The 24,260-nt window shown below is 38.7% G+C and overlaps 1 protein-coding gene across 1 annotated transcript in view; it reads left to right on the top strand.

Annotated features, from left to right (window-relative positions):
* LOC128702482 (lamin Dm0) overlaps window positions 1–23,907 on the top strand; it is a 117,809-nt gene extending 93,902 nt beyond the window's left edge. Inside the window, exons 3-11 of the mRNA XM_070105357.1 lie at window positions 4,056–4,193; window positions 4,590–4,772; window positions 5,643–5,783; window positions 6,664–6,869; window positions 8,290–8,512; window positions 9,565–9,783; window positions 10,216–10,302; window positions 21,283–21,367; window positions 21,616–23,907. Coding sequence (XP_069961458.1) covers window positions 4,056–4,193; window positions 4,590–4,772; window positions 5,643–5,783; window positions 6,664–6,869; window positions 8,290–8,512; window positions 9,565–9,783; window positions 10,216–10,302; window positions 21,283–21,330 — 1,245 coding nt within the window. The 3' untranslated portion in view covers window positions 21,331–21,367; window positions 21,616–23,907. The remainder of the gene's footprint in view (window positions 1–4,055; window positions 4,194–4,589; window positions 4,773–5,642; window positions 5,784–6,663; window positions 6,870–8,289; window positions 8,513–9,564; window positions 9,784–10,215; window positions 10,303–21,282; window positions 21,368–21,615) is intronic.
* The last annotated feature ends 353 nt before the right edge of the window (window positions 23,908–24,260 follow it).

The following is a 24,260-nucleotide window of genomic DNA, read 5'->3' as shown; positions in this document are numbered from 1 at the left end:
TAATGGGAGCCCTTTGATTGAACTTTGTATAGAAAGGGGTTTAGTTATAGGTAATACATATTTTAAGAAAAAGAGGATAAATAAGTATACACGATATGATGTAGGGCGAAATGACAGTAGTTTGTTGGATTATGTATTGGTAGATAAAAGACTGTTGAGTAGACTTCAGGATGTACATGTTTATAGAGGGGCCACAGATATATCAGATCACTTTCTAGTTGTAGCTACACTGAGAGTAAAAGGTAGATGGGATACAAGGAGAATAGAAGCATCAGGGAAGAGAGAGGTGAAGGTTTATAAACTAAAAGAGGAGGCAGTTAGGGTAAGATATAAACAGCTATTGGAGGATAGATGGGCTAATGAGAGCATAGGCAATGGGGTCGAAGAGGTATGGGGTAGGTTTAAAAATGTAGTGTTAGAGTGTTCAGCAGAAGTTTGTGGTTACAGGAAAGTGGGTGCAGGAGGGAAGAGGAGCGATTGGTGGAATGATGATGTAAAGAGAGTAGTAAGGGAGAAAAAGTTAGCATATGAGAAGTTTTTACAAAGTAGAAGTGATGCAAGGAGGGAAGAGTATATGGAGAAAAAGAGAGAGGTTAAGAGAGTGGTGAAGCAATGTAAAAAGAGAGCAAATGAGAGAGTGGGTGAGATGTTATCAACAAATTTTGTTGAAAATAAGAAAAAGTTTTGGAGTGAGATTAACAAGTTAAGAAAGCCTAGAGAACAAATGGATTTGTCAGTTAAAAATAGGAGAGGAGAGTTATTAAATGGAGAGTTAGAGGTATTGGGAAGATGGAAGGAATATTTTGAGGAATTGTTAAATGTTGATGAAGATAGGGAAGCTGTGATTTCGTGTATAGGGCAAGGAGGAATAACATCTTGTAGGAGTGAGGAAGAGCCAGTTGTGAGTGTGGGGGAAGTTCGTGAGGCAGTAGGTAAAATGAAAGGGGGTAAGGCAGCCGGGATTGATGGGATAAAGATAGAAATGTTAAAAGCAGGTGGGGATATAGTTTTGGAGTGGTTGGTGCAATTGTTTAATAAATGTATGGAAGAGGGTAAGGTACCTAGGGATTGGCAGAGAGCATGCATAGTTCCTTTGTATAAAGGCAAAGGGGATAAAAGAGAGTGCAAAAATTATAGGGGGATAAGTCTGTTGAGTGTACCTGGTAAAGTGTATGGTAGAGTTATAATTGAAAGAATTAAGAGTAAGACGGAGAATAGGATAGCAGATGAACAAGGAGGCTTTAGGAAAGGTAGGGGGTGTGTGGACCAGGTGTTTACAGTGAAACATATAAGTGAACAGTATTTAGATAAGGCTAAAGAGGTCTTTGTGGCATTTATGGATTTGGAAAAGGCGTATGACAGGGTGGATAGGGGGGCAATGTGGCAGATGTTGCAAGTGTATGGTGTAGGAGGTAGGTTACTGAAAGCAGTGAAGAGTTTTTACGAGGATAGTGAGGCTCAAGTTAGAGTATGTAGGAAAGAGGGAAATTTTTTCCCAGTAAAAGTAGGCCTTAGACAAGGATGTGTGATGTCACCGTGGTTGTTTAATATATTTATAGATGGGGTTGTAAGAGAAGTAAATGCGAGGGTCTTGGCAAGAGGCGTGGAGTTAAAAGATAAAGAATCACACACAAAGTGGGAGTTGTCACAGCTGCTCTTTGCTGATGACACTGTGCTCTTGGGAGATTCTGAAGAGAAGTTGCAGAGATTGGTGGATGAATTTGGTAGGGTGTGCAAAAGAAGAAAATTAAAGGTGAATACAGGAAAGAGTAAGGTTATGAGGATAACAAAAAGATTAGGTGATGAAAGATTGAATATCAGATTGGAGGGAGAGAGTATGGAGGAGGTGAACGTATTCAGATATTTGGGAGTGGACGTGTCAGCGGATGGGTCTATGAAAGATGAGGTGAATCATAGAATTGATGAGGGAAAAAGAGTGAGTGGTGCACTTAGGAGTCTGTGGAGACAAAGAACTTTGTCCTTGGAGGCAAAGAGGGGAATGTATGAGAGTATAGTTTTACCAACGCTCTTATATGGGTGTGAAGCGTGGGTGATGAATGTTGCAGCGAGGAGAAGGCTGGAGGCAGTGGAGATGTCATGTCTGAGGGCAATGTGTGGTGTGAATATAATGCAGAGAATTCGTAGTTTGGAAGTTAGGAGGAGGTGCGGGATTACCAAAACTGTTGTCCAGAGGGCTGAGGAAGGGTTGTTGAGGTGGTTCGGACATGTAGAGAGAATGGAGCGAAACAGAATGACTTCAAGAGTGTATCAGTCTGTAGTGGAAGGAAGGCGGGGTAGGGGTCGGCCTAGGAAGGGTTGGAGGGAGGGGGTAAAGGAGGTTTTGTGTGCGAGGGGCTTGGACTTCCAGCAGGCATGCTTGAGCGTGTTTGATAGGAGTGAATGGAGACAAATGGTTTTTAATACTTGACGTGCTGTTGGAGTGTGAGCAAAGTAACATTTATGAAGGGATTCAGGGAAACCGGCAGGCCGGACTTGAGTCCTGGAGATGGGAAGTACAGTGCCTGCACTCTGAAGGAGGGGTGTTAATGTTGCAGTTTAAAAACTGTAGTGTAAAGCACCCTTCTGGCAAGACAGTGATGGAGTGAATGATGGTGAAAGTTTTTCTTTTTCGGGCCACCCTGCCTTGGTGGGAATCGGCCGGTGTGATAATAAAAAAATATAATAAATAAAATTAACTGGAAGTATAAGAATTTTAGCTGCACTTTTAATTCAGTGGGACCTTTCTAAATGAGGCATTTAACAAGTTTTCTGAAAAAAAAGGCCTAAAATACAGTAATAAAGTATAAGAGAAATGCCTACCTGGGTGTCAGCTGAACATTAAGACTCTTGATAACTGCTTTGTCACTGGGCAACAGCCGTGTATGTTGCTGGAACTTGATCTCTTGGTAGCCCACCATTCATATTTTGCTATTTGTGTTGCATGCACACTTGCAATTACTTTCTCAGGCTTGATAGCTGGATGATTGTTATTGCCTAGTGTTGTTCAGTTGGCTTGCTGTGTTGAAATTGAGATACTCTGGGGGTTCTTGCACAGGTAAGCTTGTGGTTTGTGGAAAGAAGGGGATACCTGAGTAGGTTTTGAGGAGTAAGTTGCTAAGCAAGTTGGTATAAGTTTCAACCACTGGTGACGGCTGGTGCTGAGCGAGTAAGTGTGTGATGTACCAGTACGTGGTCAGCTCTGGGATGGTGAGGTACGGAAAAAAAGGCTCGGGAGCTTCAACGATGGTGGCACGGCAGTGTGAAGGGGAACTTGATCAGGTTTGTGTTAGGTACTGTTGGTGGGGAGAGGATTGACCTGGAGGTTGATGAATGTTGTTTTTGTTAAGAGGTTCAAGAAACTTGTGATTTTTACCAAGTTACTTTATTTAAACGAGTTCATTTGGCAGCACGGCAGTATTGTTTGTTTATAGGTAAATTACACAATACACACACAACAAGCACATAGGAGAGAGAAACTTACAGCAACATTTCGGCCCCACTTGGACCTTTATTTATATATTATTCCGTTCACGGTATTGTGCCTATTTGTTTTTTAAAGGTAAATTTATTTAAAGTCGCAAACTATTTAGGAATTTAAAAAAAATGGAATTTTTTTACATGACGTATGTTAGGCCCATCGTGTGTGGGGGCACCAGCAGAAATTTGGAAAGACCCTGGGAGAGGCTGACAGAAATCAACTCAGTGATTTAGGCCTAGAGAAGTCATGGCTAACAACTTATTTAGGAAGTGATAGGGCAGAACAGGGATAGACTGAATTACAAGAACCAAGGATGTGGGTTAAGCTGATAAGAATGAACCGTAGGGATGTTCGGAGGTGCAGTGCCCAAAGGATGCTTTCAGGGGTCAGTGCCCCTTTGGTTCAGTCCCAGACCAGTCCTGGTGAATCAAGATCTGAGCAACCAGGCTCTTATTGCTGGCCACGTGCAGTCCATACTTTGAGGCCATTATTAAGCAAAGTTAAGGGTTATATTGACATGGCAGTATAGAGCTGTGGTTAATCTAATAACTAATATACATGAATGTTTTTTCTCTAGGAGTTACGTGATGAGGTTGCTAGATTGAGCAGGCAACTTGCCGAGGCCAAACAGCAGCTTGAGAGCGAGACGTTGATGCGAGTCGACTTGGAGAACAGATGCCAGTCATTGAAGGAGGAGCTACAGTTCAAACAACAGGTTGATTGATGAAGATTTACGTTTGAAACATTGAAAAAAGTACCGAGTGCAAATGTAATGTTAATAAATAATCTTTGGATTTACAAGTGCTCCTCGACTGAGTAAATAAGTACTGTCACTGAATAACTAAAATAATTAGTGTAACTAAATACCAGTATTTAAAAGTAAATATTTGAATGCATGTTTATCCTATCAATAAATGTACAGTACAGAAAATAGTTTGACAGTTTTATCGCACCATTGTAAAATCAAAATATCGTAAGTCGAGCCATCATAAAGTGAGGAGCATGTATATATTGTTTTTTCTCCTTTCCTTAGTCTCTTCCTCTTTAATTTTCTTACAGCTTGGAAGAATAAGATGAAAGGTGTATGAGAAAACCTACATTGTCATTACAGGTGTTTGAGAAGGAGGTAACAGAGACCAAGAACAGGAAGCACGTGGAGCTCTCTGAGATAGATGGGCGTCTCCAAGGAGAGTACGAGGCGAAACTCCACGAAGCCCTGAAGGAACTGCGAGACCAGTATGAAGAACAGTTGAAGAACAACCGTAGCGAGGTTGAATACCTCTACGAGACAAAGGTACGTTGATTAGTACCTTTGTCTCATTGACTAGTACCTTTGTCTTCATGCCAAAAGTGCTCGATTTTTTCTCGATTTGTTTAGAATTTTTAATGCTAGGGAGGTCTACTTGAAATAAGTTTCCATGTATAACTCCAGACTAACGTGTTAGCCACTGGACCAGCTGGCCCAGTGGCTAACTCATCGATCTGGAGTTTTACGACTAACCGCAAGTTCATGCCCCACCCGTGGTATTGTTTCTTTCCATGTATACTCTGAGGACAAATGTTAAAATATTGTGTAATCATTCAGATTGGAATTTGTTGCTGATATTGGGGAACATGTAAAATAATAAGCATTGCAGTGAATACGAGGCTTATCACAATTCTATTTCAAACCCCCTCTAATGTTAAGTTGCTGCCATTGTTGTCATATACAGTGGACCCTCGAATTTAGTCCTGCCTTTTCTGTATGCAAAACTATTTTTATTATTTATAAAATGTATGTTTTGTTAATATTTCCCATAGGAAATAATGTAAATCCAATTAAACCATTCCAGACACACAAAAATATTAACAAACAATACATTTTATAGATAATAAAAATAGTTTTGCATACAGAAAAGGCACGACTAAATTCGAGGGTCCACTGTAATTGTATTTTGGTGCAAATGTGTGAATTTCATTTAAAATTTTTTATTAAAAATGTATATTTGTAGCTTGATTTTAAGCCTTTACACAAATATTCATTACAAAATCATAAATTCTGATACAGTACCTAAAATAAAAAAAAAAATTCTATTTTGTTTATGATAGAGGAAAAACTTTTACAGAATTGTAAATTTTGATACATAACCAAGAATAGACAAAAAATTGTATTACGTATTCGCAGATTGAGGAACTTAACAGGCGAGACCAGCGGGTGACTGAAGGCTCTGATGCTCTCACTGGATCATTACGTGACTGCAAGAGAAAGGTGCAGGAGCTGCAGTCCCGGCTCACTTATCTGGAGAGCACAAACCACACATTGGAGGTACGGTAATGTTTGACACTGAATGTCGAACAAACCAAACATTGGTATTAAGGTAATGTTTAATGTATGAATGGATTTTTTTAATGTGCCAGCCATATCCCACCGAGGTAGGGTAACCGAGAAGGGGCTATAAGCCCTCTTGTTTCCTGCACCAGTGGTAATTCTAGATGGTACAGCTGGCTCAATGGACAACATTGTCAAAGTAATTCCATCAATAAAATTTCAACCTGGATAAATTGTAGGTATGTAATACTGTAATAATATAGCTAGATTCACTAATTTTGAAAGTTGAACCCTTGTTTCGTGGATCTTATTTCATTCCATAGTTAATGAGGTTTTGTGGGCGAGGAGCTTGGACTTCCAGCAGGCGTGCGTGAGCATGTTAGTGAAAGGAGACAAATGGTTTTTGGGACCTGATGAGCTGTTGTGGTATGAGCAGGGTAATATTTCGTGAAGGGATTCAGGGAAACCGGTTAGCCAGACTTGAGTAATGGAAATGGGGAATACAGTACCTGCACTTTAAAAGAGGGGTTTGGGACATTGGCAGTTAGGAGGGACATACAAACTGTCGTATCTGATGATGTATGAGTGATGGTGAAAGTGTTGAATGACGAAAGTTTTTTCTTTATTTTTGGGTCACCCTGTCTCGGTGGGAAACGGCCAGTGTGTTAAAAAAAAGTGTGTGTAGTCAAAACTTAATGTATGAATGTTTTTTTTTTTTTTCATGGATGGGATTACATTTTGAAATTAAGTTTATACTGAGATATTGTTTGGTATTTTCTTTTATTGGGAAATATTATTTTTAGCAGCCTAGATATTGTTTACTATTGCTTTTCTTATTGGAAAATATTTTAACACTGGCCATCTCCGGCTGTAACAGCAACGAGTGACGGATCTGGAGGCTCAGCTGGAGTCCGAGAGGGACGCCCATGCAGCAGAAATTATGTTGCTGAAGGACGAGATCACTCGCCTGCAGAACGAGATGGCCCTGCAGCTTCAGGAGTACCAGGATCTTATGGATATCAAGGTGGCTCTTGATATGGAGATTGCAGCCTACAGAAAGCTTCTCGAAGCTGAAGAAGCGAGGTGAGTGCTAGTTTCATAAATCTAATAGCATTCTGTTTAAAGTAAGTTGATAATTAAGATACTTGGGCAACATTTGGGAATTCTTATTCTGGAAACATTTTTCCACCCAGTGACTTCTTCAGTCCAGTACAGTGGAACCTTTTTGTTTGAGCTTAATTGGTTCCTAGGTGGTGTTCGAACTGTGAAAAGATCAATGTCCTAAACAGTATTTCTCAGCCTCACTCACTGGAGGATATTGAAATTACTCTTCCAGAAGTCTGTTTGAGAGTTAGGCTAGTGTCAGAGGTCACTTCAGAGCACTTTTCAAACAGTTTTCATGTTTTTTTTTTTTTTACAACCGAGTTGTAAACAAGTCAACAGTTTTCATGTAGTTTTTTTTTTTTACAACCGAGTTGTAAACAAGTCAACAGTTTTCATGTAGTTTTTTTTTTTTACAACCGAGTTGTAAACAAGTCAACAGTTTTCATGTAGTTTTTTTTTTTTACAACCGAGTTGTAAACAAGTCGGTGTGTTCGGACTATAGAAAGACATTCAAAGACAGGGTCAGTTTTTTCTGAACAAAATTGTTCGGGTTCCAGTTTGTTCAAGGTCCATTACATTCAAACACCAGGGTTCCATTGTACTTTCTGTACTGGACTTAAGACTCCATTGGCTGGTGAAATATTTCTATACACATTGTATAGTAGTGCATTCATTTAAAAGAAACTGATAGTGAACTTACATGAGGATATAAGAGGGGGGGGGGGCAGAGAGAGGGGGAGGAGGGCCCTGCCCACAGGATGCAGCAGAGTGAAATTCCTCACTGTAATTTTAAAGTTAGTGGTGCATCATTATTAACCCGTAAACGGTCCAGACGTATATATACGTTTTTTCAACATTTGAAAGTATGTAAAAAAGTAGATTTTTTTTTTTTTACATTTGAAAATATGTAAAAAAACTTAGATCAACTTTTTTTTTTTTTTTTGTTATATTTGAAAATATGTAAAATAAAAAGTAGATCTACTTTTGTAGCACTACACATGTGAACGTAGATCTGCTTGGACCGTTTACGGGTTAAAGTTAATGGTGCATCAATATTGATGCATTAAGTCAATCATTAGTGATGGAATGTCTCATGATCTTTCAGTACTTCTGTAGGTCATGTGATATTTGCAAAGTTGATCCCACATTAACTTTTTTTTTTTTTTTTTTTTTTTTTTTTGTATATTGTGTATGATTTCAACTTTGCATCCTTGTTATACTTCTTTGCTATCTCCAAAGGAGGTGCCTTCTTGCTTGTAAAAAGCTCTTCATCCAAGGAATTTAAGCTATTCTCTCCTTCCATGGACCAAACCTGATTACCTGCCTTTTCCCACGTTGTATGATGCTTTGGCGTTTAAGTTTACCCCTCGCCTGTGAAGATAATGTTGTGTGTCGTCAGATTGAATATCTCAACTAGCCGAGTCATAGCAAGTTCTTCAGGGAGAGACACTCCAATAAGACGTACTCCAATCAAGGCATTGAAACGCAAGAGAACAGTCTTGGAAGAAGACTCCATGAGAAAGTCGGCATTCCAGTCAACTGCCCGGTCAGTCGGTGACATCGAAATTGTCGAAGATTGTCCTGACGGGAAGTATGTCAAGCTGCAAAATAAGAGTGAAAAGGTAAATAATTACCAGAGTTTGTAGATGATAGGCTTTGAAGGTGGTAGACTCTTGAGCAGGTTCTTTCTCTTTATACCTTTGTGAACTAGGTCTGTTGTGTGGGGTGCTGGCAGCAACAGCAACCTTGTTGACTGGGCAGTCATTGATGAAGCCCAGCCTTAGGAGGTTAAGTTATAACAAAAAAAGGCACAATACCGTGACTGGAACGATACACAAATAACCCGCAGCTTGCATTTACAAAGTGTGACTTTGTAAATGGTCCAAGTCAGACCGAAACGTAGTTGTAGCTCCTCTCTTCTATGTGCGGGTTATTATTGAGGTTAAGTTATGTTAGGTCTCTAAGTTTGGTTAGGCTAAGTGAGATTTCCATTTTTTTTTTTTTTTCAAAATTGTAAATTTCTGTATCACTGTCAATATTAAAAAAAATTTATCTATGATTCTGTAGAAAAATTCTTTGGAAAAGTTTAATTTTTAAGGGAATTTGGCCTGTGTGGCCAGGCTCTGATAGAGTAACTTGAAACCATTCACAGGTATGTGCAGTATTCACTTTTGAACCCACATTTCCCCTTGGCTTGTGTTAAACTTTATGTATATTTAGAGAGACTGGAAAGATAAATCTGTAGTTGAAGGAAGGCGGGATGGGTCGGCCTAGGGGAGGTTGGAGGGAGGAGGTAAAGGGTGTTTTTTTTGTGGGAGGGGCTTGGACTTCCAGCAAGCATGCACAATACCGTGACTGGAACAATACACAAATAACCCGTACATAAGAGAGACTTTGGACAACGTTTTAGTCCAACTTATACCATTAACCACATGGGTTATTTGTGTATTAATAAAGGCTCTTTGATTCAAGAAATGGAGTTTCCCCTCTCTGCATCAAACCTGATGACCTTCCATTTTTCCCAGAGTTTAGTGCTTTCCCATAACTAGTTAAGTAAGAATGAATATAATTGTATTTTTTCCTACTTACATTATCCTTAAATCAATTTTAATATATGTATATATCGAATCCTTTCTTTACTTGACAGTTGTAACCTTTTCAAAATGTTCGGTAGGATTTCTCCATCGGAGGATTCCAGATCATTCGTTCTGCTGGCGAGGCTGAAACCACATACAAGTTCCACTCCAAATCCAAGATTCCTGCCAACTCCACCATCACCATCTGGTCATGTAACACAGACGCCACACATGAACCTCCTCTCTCAATAGTCATGAAGAATCAAAAGTGGGCTGTTGCCGACAGCATGACCACACGGCTACTAAGCACTAGTGAGGTAGGATCATCTGTCATACACTCAAGTCTCCAGCCTCTACTCTGTTCATTATATTGGGTAGGCTCTAAAGGCAAAAAGGATGCTGTGGCTCACTCAGGCTGGCTCTTGGAGCAGCCTGAGTCCTAGGGCATGATTGAGATTTACCCCATTGATCAGTGACATTATCACATGATTCCTGTGTGATTTGTGACCTATGGAAATTTTGAAAGCTGGCCTGATAGTCTCTGACAGGCTTTCAAGAAAGTTATAGATTAACTTATTGGAGAGATAGGAGGGAAGGATATGGGAGGTGAGGAAAGAGATTGTGAAGATTTTAAATAAAAATGTTGCTTGTTGATAGTTTAAATAACCATTTTCTTGATGTAATTCATAGCCATTTTTCTTCCATGGTTGCTCTTAATGCTTTTACAACTAGTAAACAACACCTTGCAGGAAATGGCAGTTCGTGAAACCAAGCGGCAGTTGGAGTCATATTCGAAGACCATGGAGCGAGAGCTGGGATCTCATCCAGACCCCAAGGTATAGTGATATTGTTGTTGTGGCTCTTACAAAGAATGCTTTGCTTGTTGCTGTAAACATCGAATTGCATGGGTTAGCTGTTCTGTAAGAGTTTTTGATGCTAAGCTCAAGCTATTGGTCCTACATCTTTTCAACAGACTGGTGTGTAATTTGTTGAGTCTACTTGTGTGATCATTTCTAATTTTGAACTTTAATTTTAGGTTGAAAAAGTTTGAGAGACCCATTTTAGTTAGTTTGTGAGAGACCCATATGAGTTAAATCACTGATATTGCTTCATAGCTTTTCCATTTACAGAACACTTGGCTCTCTGTATTGCTCATTTTTCTTGGTTTAGGTACCAGTCTGGATGTATTCCTTTACACTTTCTCCAGTTTTCCTTCATGATTTGCTAGTGTTAAACACCAGCACTGCATGTTTAAGTATAGGTTGCACATGAGATTGTATAAGCACTGATGCATACGGGTTTAGCACCTATTTTTTTAATATAATAAACTTGTGTAGGAAATGGGAAGTACAATGCCTGCACTCTAAAGGAGGGGTTTGGGATGTTGGCAGTTTGGAGGGATATATTGTATTTTTATACGTATATACTTCTAAGCTGTTGTATTCTGGGCACCTCTGCAAAAATAGTGATTGTTTGAGTGAGGTGAAACTGTTGAATGATGATGAAAGTATTTTTTGGGGGGGATTTTCTTTCTCTTTGGGTCACCCTGCCTCAGTGGGAGACGGCCAACTTGTTCAAAAAAAAAAAAAAAAAAAAATGTGTAGGTTCCTAAAGCCATATTTGTATTAGGTAGTTTATACTGTGCTGCTGATGTTTTTCTGTTAATTCCTCAAAATCATTCGTTTGATACGAGTATTTGCATCAGAAGTTTGAAGTCGGGATGGAACGATAACCACAGTTTTGACTGATACTGTTACTAATACCTTGGCACTTTTCTAGTTTGAGGCTATATAGAAAGATTGGTTATTTTGATGAGGAATAGGTAAACACACCAGTGCACTGGCCTAGAGTTTTAGGATTCACGTGTCATGGGTTCAGACCTCACCCATTCCATGGTTTATGAGGAATGGGGTTATGGTGAGGGTACATTTAGGATAGTGTAGATGGAGGTGAACATTACAAGCTCTACTCAAGTTGTCTTATTCTACCCAAATGGGTGATTAACAGATTTTTATTATTTCAGAACACTTTTTATTGGGGCAACATTAAATTCTTAAGGACTTTATTAAATCAGGCATAATTTGATCAAAATTCTACATGGCTAAATATTGTCCCAGTTAGAGCCTGCTCTGCAGTGCATGTCTTACCCTCACTACTGTTGGCACTATGCCTTTAGGATACAAAAGGAGTACAAATTCTGGTATGTAGGTGCTCCTTGACTTAAAATGGTTCAGCTTGAGATATTTCAAATTTACGATGGTGTGCCCCTCAAGGAAGGTTCCTTGATGTTGGTGAGGGGCTCTTGATTTAGGGAATTGGATCTGTGCTCCAGTTCCCCGAATTAAGCCTGAATGCCTTCCACATCCCCCCCCCAGGCGCTGTATAATCCTCCGGGTTTAGCGCTTCCCCCTTGATTATAATAATACGATGGTGTGGCATCAATTACTTTGCAGGTGAAACTTAAGATATTTACCCAACTTAAAAGCAGCAAGGCCCTAACTGGCGTCCATTTATGTATTTACTTCTCAATGCCAGTATTTAGTTAGAGTAATTTGTTACCTGTATTGTAGTAGGTTCGCTGATCTTGTCCCGGCCCGGGTCTTTTCCAGGTAGAGACCCAGTGACTGCAGTTTGTCATCCTGTCTCGGTGCGAAACAGCCAAAGTGTTAAAAAAAAAAATATTTATGTACTTAGTGACTAGTTCTTTATCATATCTTCGTCTTAAAATATTTTCGCAAGTTGAGGAGCACCTGTATACACTTTCCTCATTGAGTTGCTGTCATATAGGATTGCTATCTCCTGTCTTAAATAGCATAGATTTTCTTGCAGTGACACAAGTCTTTATTGCATGCCATTAAATGTACACCCATTTTTATATCTTCTGATTATTTTTCACCTGTTGCTCTTAATGTGTCAAAATAATTATTGTTCGGTTCTTATTATTCAGTTTTGAAATAAAAAAAGGTTGGTATTTGTGTGATTTAACATTGCGTTGAATTGTCGTCTGACCGGTGATGTTTTCATCGAGATCTTTGTTTTCTCTTCTTTTCCTTGTTCATTTTGAGGTACAGTACAATGTTAGTGTTGTTGCACAAATAACCTGCACATAGGAGAGAGAGAGAGAAGGTTATGGCGACATTTTGGTCTGTCTTGGACTGGCTCGCTCACTCTTCTGTCAATTGTTGTAACCACAAACAAGTGGTATTTAATCATAAGAACATAAAGGAGGATCACTGTAGCAGGCCTGTTGGCCCATACTAGGCAGGTCCTTTACAATCCATCCCACTAACAGAACATTTGCCCAACCCAATTTTCAATGCTACCCAAGAAATAAGCTCTGATGTGCAAGTCCTACTCAAATCCAACCCCTCCCACTCACGTACTTATAAGAACATAAGAAAGGAGGAACACTGCAGCAGGCCCATTGGCCCATACTAGGCAGGTCCTTTACAATTCATCCCACTAACAAAACATTTGAGGAAATGGTATAATGATACCGACAAGATGTGGAAAAAGACATTATGTACAGTTCAGGACATTTATTAAAGGAAACGTTTTGCCACGAGTGGCTTCTTCAGTCCTAATGGGAAGGGACACAACTGACAGTAACAACACTGCGGCTAGCTTGATGATCGAACCTATGTTTTAGCCTGCCTCATGGCGAGCAAAAATTCACGATGTATGGTCTACTGGTTTAGAGCGACGTGAATTTTTACTTTCCATGAGGCGGGGCTAAAACAACACAGGTTCAATCCTCCGGCTGGCTGCAGTGTTATTTTATGCCATTGTGACTTGTGAGTGGTCCAAGACCAAAATGTCATCATAAGCTCTTCTCTCTCTCATGTGCGGGTTGTGTGTGTCCTGGTTCAGTCACGGTATTGTATCTTATTGCTCTTAATTAGTCTTGTTATCTTTATTCCAAGAGGAAACACCTTATTAAACTATTCTACCACACTTGACAAATCAGTTTTGACACACTTCTTGCTTTCATGATTTTCAAGAGCAGAATATACTGTCTTGGTTCATTTTATTATTTTGACTTTAAACTCGTTAATAATATTAGATTATATATAATTGAGATAGGCATTAGTTCTTGTAATGTAATGCAGTTGTGCCCCTAGTGCCCTCTACCACCAGTTGTGCCCCTAGTGCCCTCTACCACCGGTCCTTCCCTTTTTTCCCATTTCTCATGCCCTTTTTTTCTAATTTCTTGCCCTCATTCTCACTTCTTACACTAGGTCATGCCAAGAATAATTATTACACTAGATGCTCCTCACTTTACAATGGTTCAACTTACCATATTTTGACTTTCGAATGTGATGGCAGTGCACATTATGCACTGTACAGTCTTCCACATTATAGATACGATAAAATTTTATTCTTTTATTTTTTAATGCTGAGATTTACAGTAATTATTTGTATGTTTATTCATTGACAACAGTTATTTACTTATTTTTCATACATTTATATTCAAGTTAGGATATTTTTATCTTCTGATGGGTTCGTCGGAACGTAACTCTGTTGTAAGTCGAGGAGCACACGTAAAATTTATTCCTCTTAATCTCCTACATTTTTTTTTTTTTTTGAGATAATGCAGGATGAAAGTTCTTTAGACGTGATAACTGGGAAGCAAGTGTAGGACAAAGAATATTGCATGTGCATGATTTAGACTTGTTGTGTTTGAGAGTCATTGCATGTGACTTGCTTAATATAACTTGATTAATGAATGTACAGTGGAACCTCAAATATCGAACTTTCTTCAGTCCAGAAGGCTGTTCGAGTGCCTTTACCGAATGAATTTATTCCCATCAGGAATAATGTAAATTAGATTAGTCCATTTCAGACCCTCAAAAGTACGCTTATAAAAGCACTTACAAAAATACACTTACATAGTTGGTTGTGTTGGAAGCAGTTCGATTTTTGAGGTTCCACTGTAATTGGCAATATGCTAACAGATGGGTAATAACGACACTGTAAGTCAAGCTTTGTTTGGCAACTGGTAGGTTTATTACCTGATGAGGTAGATATGTGCAACAATTGGGTATGTTCATTTTATACAGTATTTTATGGGACATTTAACCATTAACAGGTTGTAAAAGTTTGCATTATGTATACATCTATTAAACTTTGTGAAGCTAATACTGTCTTGAAAGAGCCATTGTTATTTAAGTTACCTTTGTAAACTATTATTGTTTGATTTTTAATTTGTAGATGAATGGTTCAGAGAACCGACATGTTGATAAATTAGACACATGTGCAACTCTTGGGTATCTTTATTGAGGAAACGTTTCGCCACACAGTGGCTTCATCAGTCCATACGTAGGAGAAACTTGAAGAACAGGAGGAGAATGAGGTAATCAGTCCCTCAACCTTGAGTCGATGTGTTCAGTCCATCAATCTTGAATAGAATCCTCTTCCTGTTCTTCATGTTTCTCCTACGTATGGACTGATGAAGCCACTGTGTGGCGAAACGTTTCCTCAATAAAGATACCCAAGAGTTGCACATGTCTAATTTATCATTGATTTTTAATTACTTCTGCTACAGAAATGTGCAAGAACTTACCACCAGAAACCACAAACTTAACACACTAATAGTGTGTGTAGCTTCTTAGAGCAAGGAAGTGTACACATCTTGGGGGAGTGGGGCTCAATCCTGAAGCCAGGAGATAATATAAACACCTATCTTCTGAGCATACCATAGCAGGCATCAGTCGAGAGGCACAAGTGGTTCCAGGTTGTTAAGTAGGGATGTGGAGGGACGCTGCAACTGTCGTGTCTGAAGATTGAGACACTTGTGCAACATATGGGAATTTTTATTCAGGAAATGTTTCGCCACACAGTGGATTCATCAGTCCAATACAAAGCAGAAAGATGTAAGGAGAGGAGGAGTTTGAGGTAACCAGTCCCTCAGCCTGGAGTCGATGTGTTCAGTCCATCAATCTTGTAGAATGTATTGGACTGATGAAGCCACTGTGTGGTGAAACATTTCCTGAATAAAGATTCCCATATGCTGCATAAGTGTCTCAATCTTCAACTTGTCGGTTTTTCAAACCATCATCACAACTGTCGTGTCTGCACGCCTCTGGCAAGACAGTGATAGCTTGAATGATGGTGTTTCTTTTTGGGGTCACCCTGCCCCGTTGAGAGACAGCGAGCTTGTTAAAAAAATATAAAATAATCGAATGAGGGTTAATTGTTTCTTTATTTGAACCACTCTGTGAAGACTTGTGCAATCGGTAGAAGCACAGAAGTGCTTTTAAAAATTATATATTTTCAAGTTTAGATGTCTGTTTCTGAGAAATAAGATTATAAAAATTATGCTTCTGTAGACAAAATTTTCAGTATATTGTCCCAGTTATACCTGAGGTAACTGGAATGTTACTGGCTTTTTTCTCTGGCCTTGCATGGCCCATAATGTATTGTGTGCTATTGTATGCTCAGGTATTTTTGCCTTCCAGTTATTAATTTTAAGTGGCTAGGAAAATTAAATAAAGTATAATAAATTTTGACTTTGCAGCTTCATGTTAATTTTGTTTCTTTGATGATAAATAATTTTACAGAGTATATTTTGTTATTGACTTTTTTTGGCATTCTGTGTAACAGTTTGAGCTTTCAACCCATATATTTTCCTGTATAAATTTCAGATTGATCTAAAACAACTGATGAAATATGTAATAATGTGAATTCTTAGTGTGTTTAATACTCTGACATCAAACATCAATAGGGAGGCCCGAATGTCTTGTGATAGGCATCTCCAATAGGCACTTTTGAGAAACTGGTTTGCACGTATAGAACCGAGTTTGTTAGGTAAACATACACATGCAACTAATGCATCATTTTATTGTGCCAATATTTTGTTACCCAGGAGCTTTATCAAGCCTCGACAAGGCTCCTGCAGAGTGAAACGTTGCCAAAATAAAAATGTCTCGTTAGTATGTTTTACCTAACATATTGTCGGTAATTCCACAAACATTATTGCACAACCTAGTTTAGATACTTGCCTGTTTTCTTTGTGTTTGGTTACTTATTTTGATATTTTTAAAAGTGCACTTCCTTTCTAGTAGTTTCTATGGTGCACTTCCTTACTAGTTAGCCACGAACACAGGCGTACTGCCTTTGTAATGAAGAAAAGACAGGCGCAGAGCAAGCTTTTATTGTGACAGTTTTGCGGTATGTTGAATTTTGTAACATCACTGGTGCGATAAAGCCCAACGTACATCGGTTTTATCTTCAATGCCAACTGTCATCCACCGAGGTATGCTCCCCTCTCTCCCAAAAAATGCATTCAGTCATGTATTCAGTTTCTACCTTGCCAGAAGGGTGATAACATCGCAGTTCAGATGTCACTCTTGAGCTGTTGCCACCTGATCTTCTCTTGAGAGTGCCGGCACTGTAATTCCCAACTCCAGGACTCTAGTCGGGCTCGCTGGAGAGCAAAATGTTGTCACAAAGCTAGCTCTGCCTCTGATTGTTCTTCACTAGATAACCTTCATCTTGAATCTTAAGCAGTTTAAACACTTGCCTTTTAACCCTTAAACTGTCCAAATGTAGATCTACGTTCACATGCAGGGGGGGGGAGGGCTAAAACATAGATCTATGTTTTTTTTACATGCTTTCAAGTGGGGAAAATCAAGGCCGGAGCACTACGCATGTGAACGTAGATCTACGTTTGGACGGTTTAAGGCTTAACATTCCCTTTTTACCCTCACTTGCACCTTTTCCTTGTCTTATTGATCTATTTTGCTTGACTTTTCTTTAATTCACAAAATGATTTTTGCAACGGTTAATTTTTTTCTATTATTATTTACAATAGATTATGAACTGTTTAAACATATCTTAAATTGTCCACTGTTCCTTCATTATGTATTGCTTATTTGATTTTAACATGCAATGTTTATATGCATTTGACTCGGATATTCACGTACATTAGAGAAAATTGCATCAAATCACAGTTTCTTTCACTTTCTCTCAACTTTTCAAGTTGACAGTGGACTGCATTGAGGTTTTTTAATCACATGGCTAAAGGAAGCTGATTTACACCTGTCAGCCACATTGGACATGATACTGGGTGAACTTGGTTAACCGAGTAATGAATTGTGGAATGGATGGGGGATTGAAACCATGGCAAGCAAGTCCTACAACTCGCTTGATTTGTTTGCAATCATATTACAATTTCATGAGTCCTGAGTGACGAACTAATGAATTACATGGGAAACGTCGCCCTACGCCAGTAAGGACATGCTAGCTTACAAGAGCCTTGATACACACCAACAATTTGAGGCTGGGTAAAAAGTGCCCGTGTCAAGTACCTGAAGCAGACATTGAATGCAGTATTCTACCTACAAGAGACTTTATCAAGACTATTGTAGGAGAAATGTAATATTTAATGAAAGGTCTGTTTGCTGTGTGCATCTTTAAGCATTTGTTAGCACTGCCTCACTACAGCTATTTGAAGCTACACAGTGTTCTCATAATTGTAAATATTCCAGAGTCAAGTGCCCACCATTTTTTTTTTTTTATTGGCTGTTTCCCCCACCAAGGCAGTGACCCCAGAAAAAAAAGGAACTCTGCAATCATCACTCATTCCATCACTGTCTTGCCAGAAGCATGTCATTGCCACAGCTAAAAACTGAAAAATATCCCCACCCCTCCAGAGTGCAGGCACTGTATATCCCACCTCCAGGACTCTAAGTTCGACTAACTGGTTTATGCCTCAAAAATAATTAACCGAACCATCTGCCAACTGGTGTGAAGGTTTGACTTCCCATATATTATTCATTTTGTTAATTTTTGTTTTTTTGCATACATTTACATCCTGCCTCGGTGGGAGATGACCGACTTGTTGAAAAAAAAAAAAAAAATTTACATCCTTGCATATTTATGGAAAAGTAATGATTCAGTAGGTCACTCATACAGTGCCTGGAGAATGAGAAGTAATCAGGTTTGATTTGAGGAAAGGGAAAGTAATGCCAGATCCTTGGATCAAGAGCCATTCCTAGCACCACATTTGACGGGATTGTTTTTGGCTTGACTTGTGCTTTACAGCAGAAATCCTTCATTTTTGTCTTTCAAAATACTTTGCAACACCTGCAGAATGTTAGGTTTGACTTAACGCGTTGCTTATGCCTACATGCAACAGCACACACAAGCAGTGATCGTAAAGGGGTAGAGAGACGAGAGAAGTCTTGCAATATGTGTGGTTATCAGTGCATCTTCACGTTTAGTATAAATAACAAAAAAAAGGCACAATACCGTGACTGGAACGATACACAAATAACCCAGGTCGGACCGAAACAACGTCGTAAGCTTCTCTCTTTTATGTGCGGGTTATTTGTGCACGTTTAGTATAGTTAACAAGCAACCCGTGACATCACGTGCAAAACCTCAATACATAATGAGTAATAGCTTTGTATAAATTTCAGTACTGTACATATGTGAAATGTGCTTCATATAAATTTCACATTTTACCTTATTACGTTCGCACTTGTTTGGGATACATGTGTTATACTCGTAGTGTTTCTGGAGACTACAGGCGTGTTGCTCCAAGGATAACTGTGTGATGTAGTAGAGCTCAAATGGAGTTTACTTTAATTCCACTGCATCTTTGTGAAGAGGGGTGAATGATAGCTCATTATTTTGCATTCGTCAATAATTTGTTAATTTACTATACTGCACTGCATGTGAGCTGCATGACTAGTTGCAACTGGTTTTTTTTTTTTCTTGGTTTATGTTCATTTCATGCAGTATTGTGCTTGGTCAGGGCATTTACTAGCATAAATTCACGTTCCTGATCACTGGTCTGTGTTTGTATACATTGGTTGTTGTAGGTACTGGTTTATTGTAGTACGTTGAGCATGCTATTGTTTTTCCGGCTTAATTGTAGATTTCAGTACTGTATGCTAAATTTTTATTTTGAATGTAGCTTAGCTTGAAAAAACTGTTTGATTTGATTGATGTCATGTGCTTTCCAGCTTTTATGATAAAATAATTGCATAAAAAATTTATTTTTCTTGATAGGATTGTGTTCCGTTTTGCTTTTAAAAAATTGTGTACATTACAATAACGATCATGACTCACGAAATCGTAATGACACGATTGCAAATAAACCATACCATAGGCGGGATTTGAACCCGCGATCAGAGAGTCTCAAAACTCCAGACCGTCGTGTTAGCCACTGGACCAGCTAACGCGACGGTCTGGAGTTTTGAGACTCTGACCGCGGGTTCAAATCCCGCCCGTGGTATGGTTTCAATAACGATCATTTTCATACACTTCAAGTCTTGTGGATAGCCGTTAACATTGTTTATGCTCTGTAAATTATGCACCCACTTGCATTTTCTTGGTAAGAGCTTCGTGCCCTTTCAGGTTTTGTTTTCCATCTTGATCTTTTTTGTAACAGAGATACCCCATCAGGGCAGGTGACCGAACATTCGCCGTCACTCATTTCCCTGCTATCTTTCTGAAAGTGCATCACGATGCAGTTATCTTGCTAACTTATCACACCCCCCACCTCTCCAGAATTCAAGTATGACAAATATGCTTCCCTACATCCCTTCGTGGATGTTGCTATATTCAGGTCTTCTACATGTCAAATATAGAAACACCAGTGTGTGTTGGATGCTCAAGTGCCTACCACCCAAAACCACCACTACACCTAATAATTCTTGTTAAGTAAAAGGACACAAGTGCAACTAATGTGGCATTTTATTGTGGCAATGTTTTGCTCTCCAGGAGCTTTATCAAGCTTTATCAATGGCTTGATAAAGCTTCTGGAGAGTGAAACGTTGCCACAATAAAATGTCACATTAGTTGCACTCATTTTACTTAGCATATTGTCAATAATTCTACCAACACTAAAAATTCTTCCTTGTATCTATACACATTACATCCAGTCCAGGTGTATATACCCTCTAGACTAACTTACCTTGCTCCATGCTTTATAATTGACCAAGCTGCCATCATCCCTCCTTATTCTGTGAATTATTCCTTTCATACCACCTTACTGTCCATTGATGATCTTAGTGCCTTAACAACCTCCACACTGCACTGTTGATCTCTCCACCTCCACACTGCACCATTGATCTATTTTTTTTTTTACTAATAGCTTCATTTTGTTTGTAAAATTGAAATTTAATTCACACCGCTATTTTAATTCCCCTCCCACAAGTTTACATCATGTACCAAACACACCAGTGTATTTGGTGTCCGCCACACTGACTCGTCTTCGACAGTTTTTGCACTTGCCAATTTTCTCTTAATAGATTCTCTCTTGAGACTGCCATTGCTTTGTTGGGTTTATTGTAGTTGCATATACATGTTATATATGGGCCATTGATTCAAATCCAAGTCATTAATTTTTGTTGTAATTATTATTAGTGGTGTTAAGTTACCCCTAAAAGGAAACTTGTTGTAAATAGTTTATCTCCTAATATTTCCTTAATGGCAATCTTTAAAAGGGTGAAATGTGTATAACAGTATTTTCAGTTTGATAATGTGGGCCCCTCCTTCCCTCTCCCTTCATTACTAAGCCAGGTGAGACTTTATTGCTCAGTAAAGACTAGCCTTGCTAAGTAATGTAAAGTTCATTGACAGTTTGAATGTCATTTCATTACTGACTTGGCTAGATGTATCAGTAACTCCCCTGTCCACTGTACTGAGAGCAGCTGTCAGGTTGGGCCCATTTTACTTTCACCTCAGGTTGGTCATCTGAAAATGCTCACTGTCATTCACATAACATTGGGCTCTCCCTCTTTGATGAGTCAGGCCAAATAAGTCAGCGTGTCCTCGAAGACCTCATTTTTCTCTTCCCTCTGCAGGAAGAGGAGGAGGTATCGCGACTATACACTGGTTGCACCCTCGCTTAAACCACCTACCTACCACCTAAGAGCTCCTCCTGCATTCGTAAGTAGCGTTAGGAAGTACACCCATGTCCCAACTCTCAGATTTCATGCCATGAGATCAGATGCATTTTCATTTTAAAACACATACTTGGTTTTTACCTGTGTGAATATCAAGGTAATGACTAGGGAGATAGTGTGATCTGACAGCTGCTTTTAGGTCATTTGTGGTAGTGAGGGGGGGAGGAAGGGGGGGGGGTCGATTTGTTGCCGTAGAAAGTAGAATTCACGTAATTTTTGTTTCTGTTGCAGAGAAGCGCCCAGGGAACCTCTCCAGAGAAATGCAGTGTGATGTGAAGGGTGGGGGGGGCACCCCACTACCTGAACCCCCAACCCACACAATGTTACGTACAAAAGACCTCCATCCCTCTGAGCTGCACACCTTACACTAGGTACATTCTCTCATCCTGGCAGTATTCAAAATGCCTCTAGATTAAAATTCAGGATGTGAACGAGATGCTTCACTAAAGACATTTCTTACTAATTTTTATTTTGATGCTGATTTTTTCTTGTAATAAAAAAAGTATATTATTTTGTAGACAGATTGAGTTTTAATAGTAAATGGAGATATATAACTTTGGAACTAGATTTTATTGAAGAGCACACAGGTGTAGAGTGAAATTTGAATAAGGCTATTTGTTTTTATTATGGATTCCTAGTTACATAAAGTCACGTGCCGCTTCAGAAGTGCGATGAGGTCGTAACTGCTTTTATCAATTTATTTGTCGTAAAGGATAATTTAGATTCAACTTCATTGGACAACTCTGAGCTTCCCTCAGGTTAGTGGATGATCAACCATTTTAAAAGCGGAAGAAGTTAGCAAATGTGGCAGGTCATTGAGCTGAGCATTTATGTATAAACCCTGGGAAATTGTTAGGTGGTTATTGTCTTAAAACAGAATTGGAAGTAGCTTCAAAGGAGGTTTCATTCTTTAGGACAAAGAAAAATACGCTAATGTTTTGGTAGGTAAGTATTATGTTCATCTTTGGTTTTCCTTGAGGAACTGAATGCTTTTTAATAGTTTTTGATCCTATTTTAGACTTATTTTGGTTGCTTATTAAACCAAATTAATGTGGTGGGTCTGTCCGACTATTTTTTCTTTGTTCGCTTGTCATGGTATACAGAATAAATAAAATTTTATGTAAGATTTAACAGCAAGTTTGCAAAGCTTACTAAAGAACTATGGATAAGGAGGGAGTTTTCCTAACATAAGTGTGACCTGGTTAATGTGTCTGATTTTCATTACCCGAATAAGTTATCCCAAAATAGCAACAGCATTAACATTGGCATAAATAGTACATAGATACAAAAATATTAAGTGATTAGTTTAGTGCAAGAAGCCACTCAGACAGCATTCCACCATACCCTAAAAATGGGTACTTCTCTGAAGGGTTGTACTTGTAGCTTAAAGTGAATCCATTATTTGTTAGTCTATTTTAAACCTCGGTATTGATGCGAATGGGATGATACAAGCACGTGTGTGTGTGTGAACCGTCGTGGCGGAATAAACAGATTTGGTATGTAAAGTTTAAGAGTTGAATCATTCACATGTGCCAATTGAAGTGATTTAAGTCAGAGAGATGGAAGTCTGAGAGATGTGTGCTATTCTCTGCAAGTGTTCACTGCCATTATTTTGCTAATCATAAGTAAGAGCTGCTGTTGTAGCCCAACTTTTAAGGATACTTTTAGGAGTTTTTTCTGGAAATGTTGACTTGTATCTGTATTACCTTTTAATTTGGATCATTTTTAGAGGTTAATTGTGAATATTTTTTTATTGAAAAAGTCTTATTTTTAAAAATCGGTTTCATTTGTAAGAGGAATTTCATCTGGTGACAGTTATTTGATAATTGAAGGTGCATGTAAATGATACCAAGTTCAACCTTTCTTAATAATTACTCCAAATACCAGTAAGATAATTTAATTTAGGGAATTATAGCTACTAAACCCTGTATTTTATTACAAAAGCAAAATTTATCATTATGCCACAGTTACAGGGAGACTATTTGGTACCATAATGGAGGGTAAGAGATAGTTTACCTACGTTGGATTAAGCTTGTGTCATAAACATCACATTGCAAACTAGAATTTTCCGCTCACCAATGATGCCACATTTGGAACCGGTTAACAACACAAAAACACTCACCCACTATTTTGTGTACTGGTGCCATTGTTTTTTCTTAAATTAAATATTTTTTTTTTTTTTTTTTTTTTTTCTGAAAGAGGAGGTCCTTACTTTTGGTAACAAAATTTTCCTATGTAGTGCTTTAATGTCAATAGGTTGAAAGCAAAAAAACAAAAAAACAAAAGGGCATCTTGCCACTAAAGTTTGTCAGGTCATTTAGAATTAGTGACAAAAAACTTGTATCATTTATTGTAAGGTGGCCATTTTGATCCTAAAAACAAATTTATTTACTTGATTGGGCTTTGTAGCAACCAAAATGGTTCTAGTAGTGTGCCTTCAGTTAAGAGATTCTATGAAGACAAATTTCTAATGTTAAACTGTCTTAAGAGTATGGATTTACTTTAATAAAACTTAATAGAGTACAGTGCCTGTCTATATCCTACCTGAAAGAGGTACTGTTGAAGTACGCTTAAAAGTTCTCATTAACAGATTTCGACAATCTGGCAAAAATTGGAAGGCGTGGCACACCCCATCCCACAGTGCCGTGTTGACCCATATGGGTTTAGCACTTGGTTATGGTTATAATAGTGACAAATGGAAGTATCAGACAAAAGTGTGTAATTCTGCACCTTGTCTGTAGCAAGTGTGGCTGTTTTCTGAAGTATCACACTAAGCCTGATGACTTGTCCAGTATGGACCAGTGGCCATGTCCAGTCTTTTCATTGTTCCCTGAGCCACAGGCCACCAGTGCCAGTTTGTGCTCACTCATGCATAC

This window comes from Cherax quadricarinatus, chromosome 98 (assembly GCF_038502225.1).
Source record: "Cherax quadricarinatus isolate ZL_2023a chromosome 98, ASM3850222v1, whole genome shotgun sequence".
Taxonomy (NCBI): domain Eukaryota; kingdom Metazoa; phylum Arthropoda; class Malacostraca; order Decapoda; family Parastacidae; genus Cherax; species Cherax quadricarinatus.
This window is presented reverse-complemented; position numbering and strand designations above follow the sequence as displayed.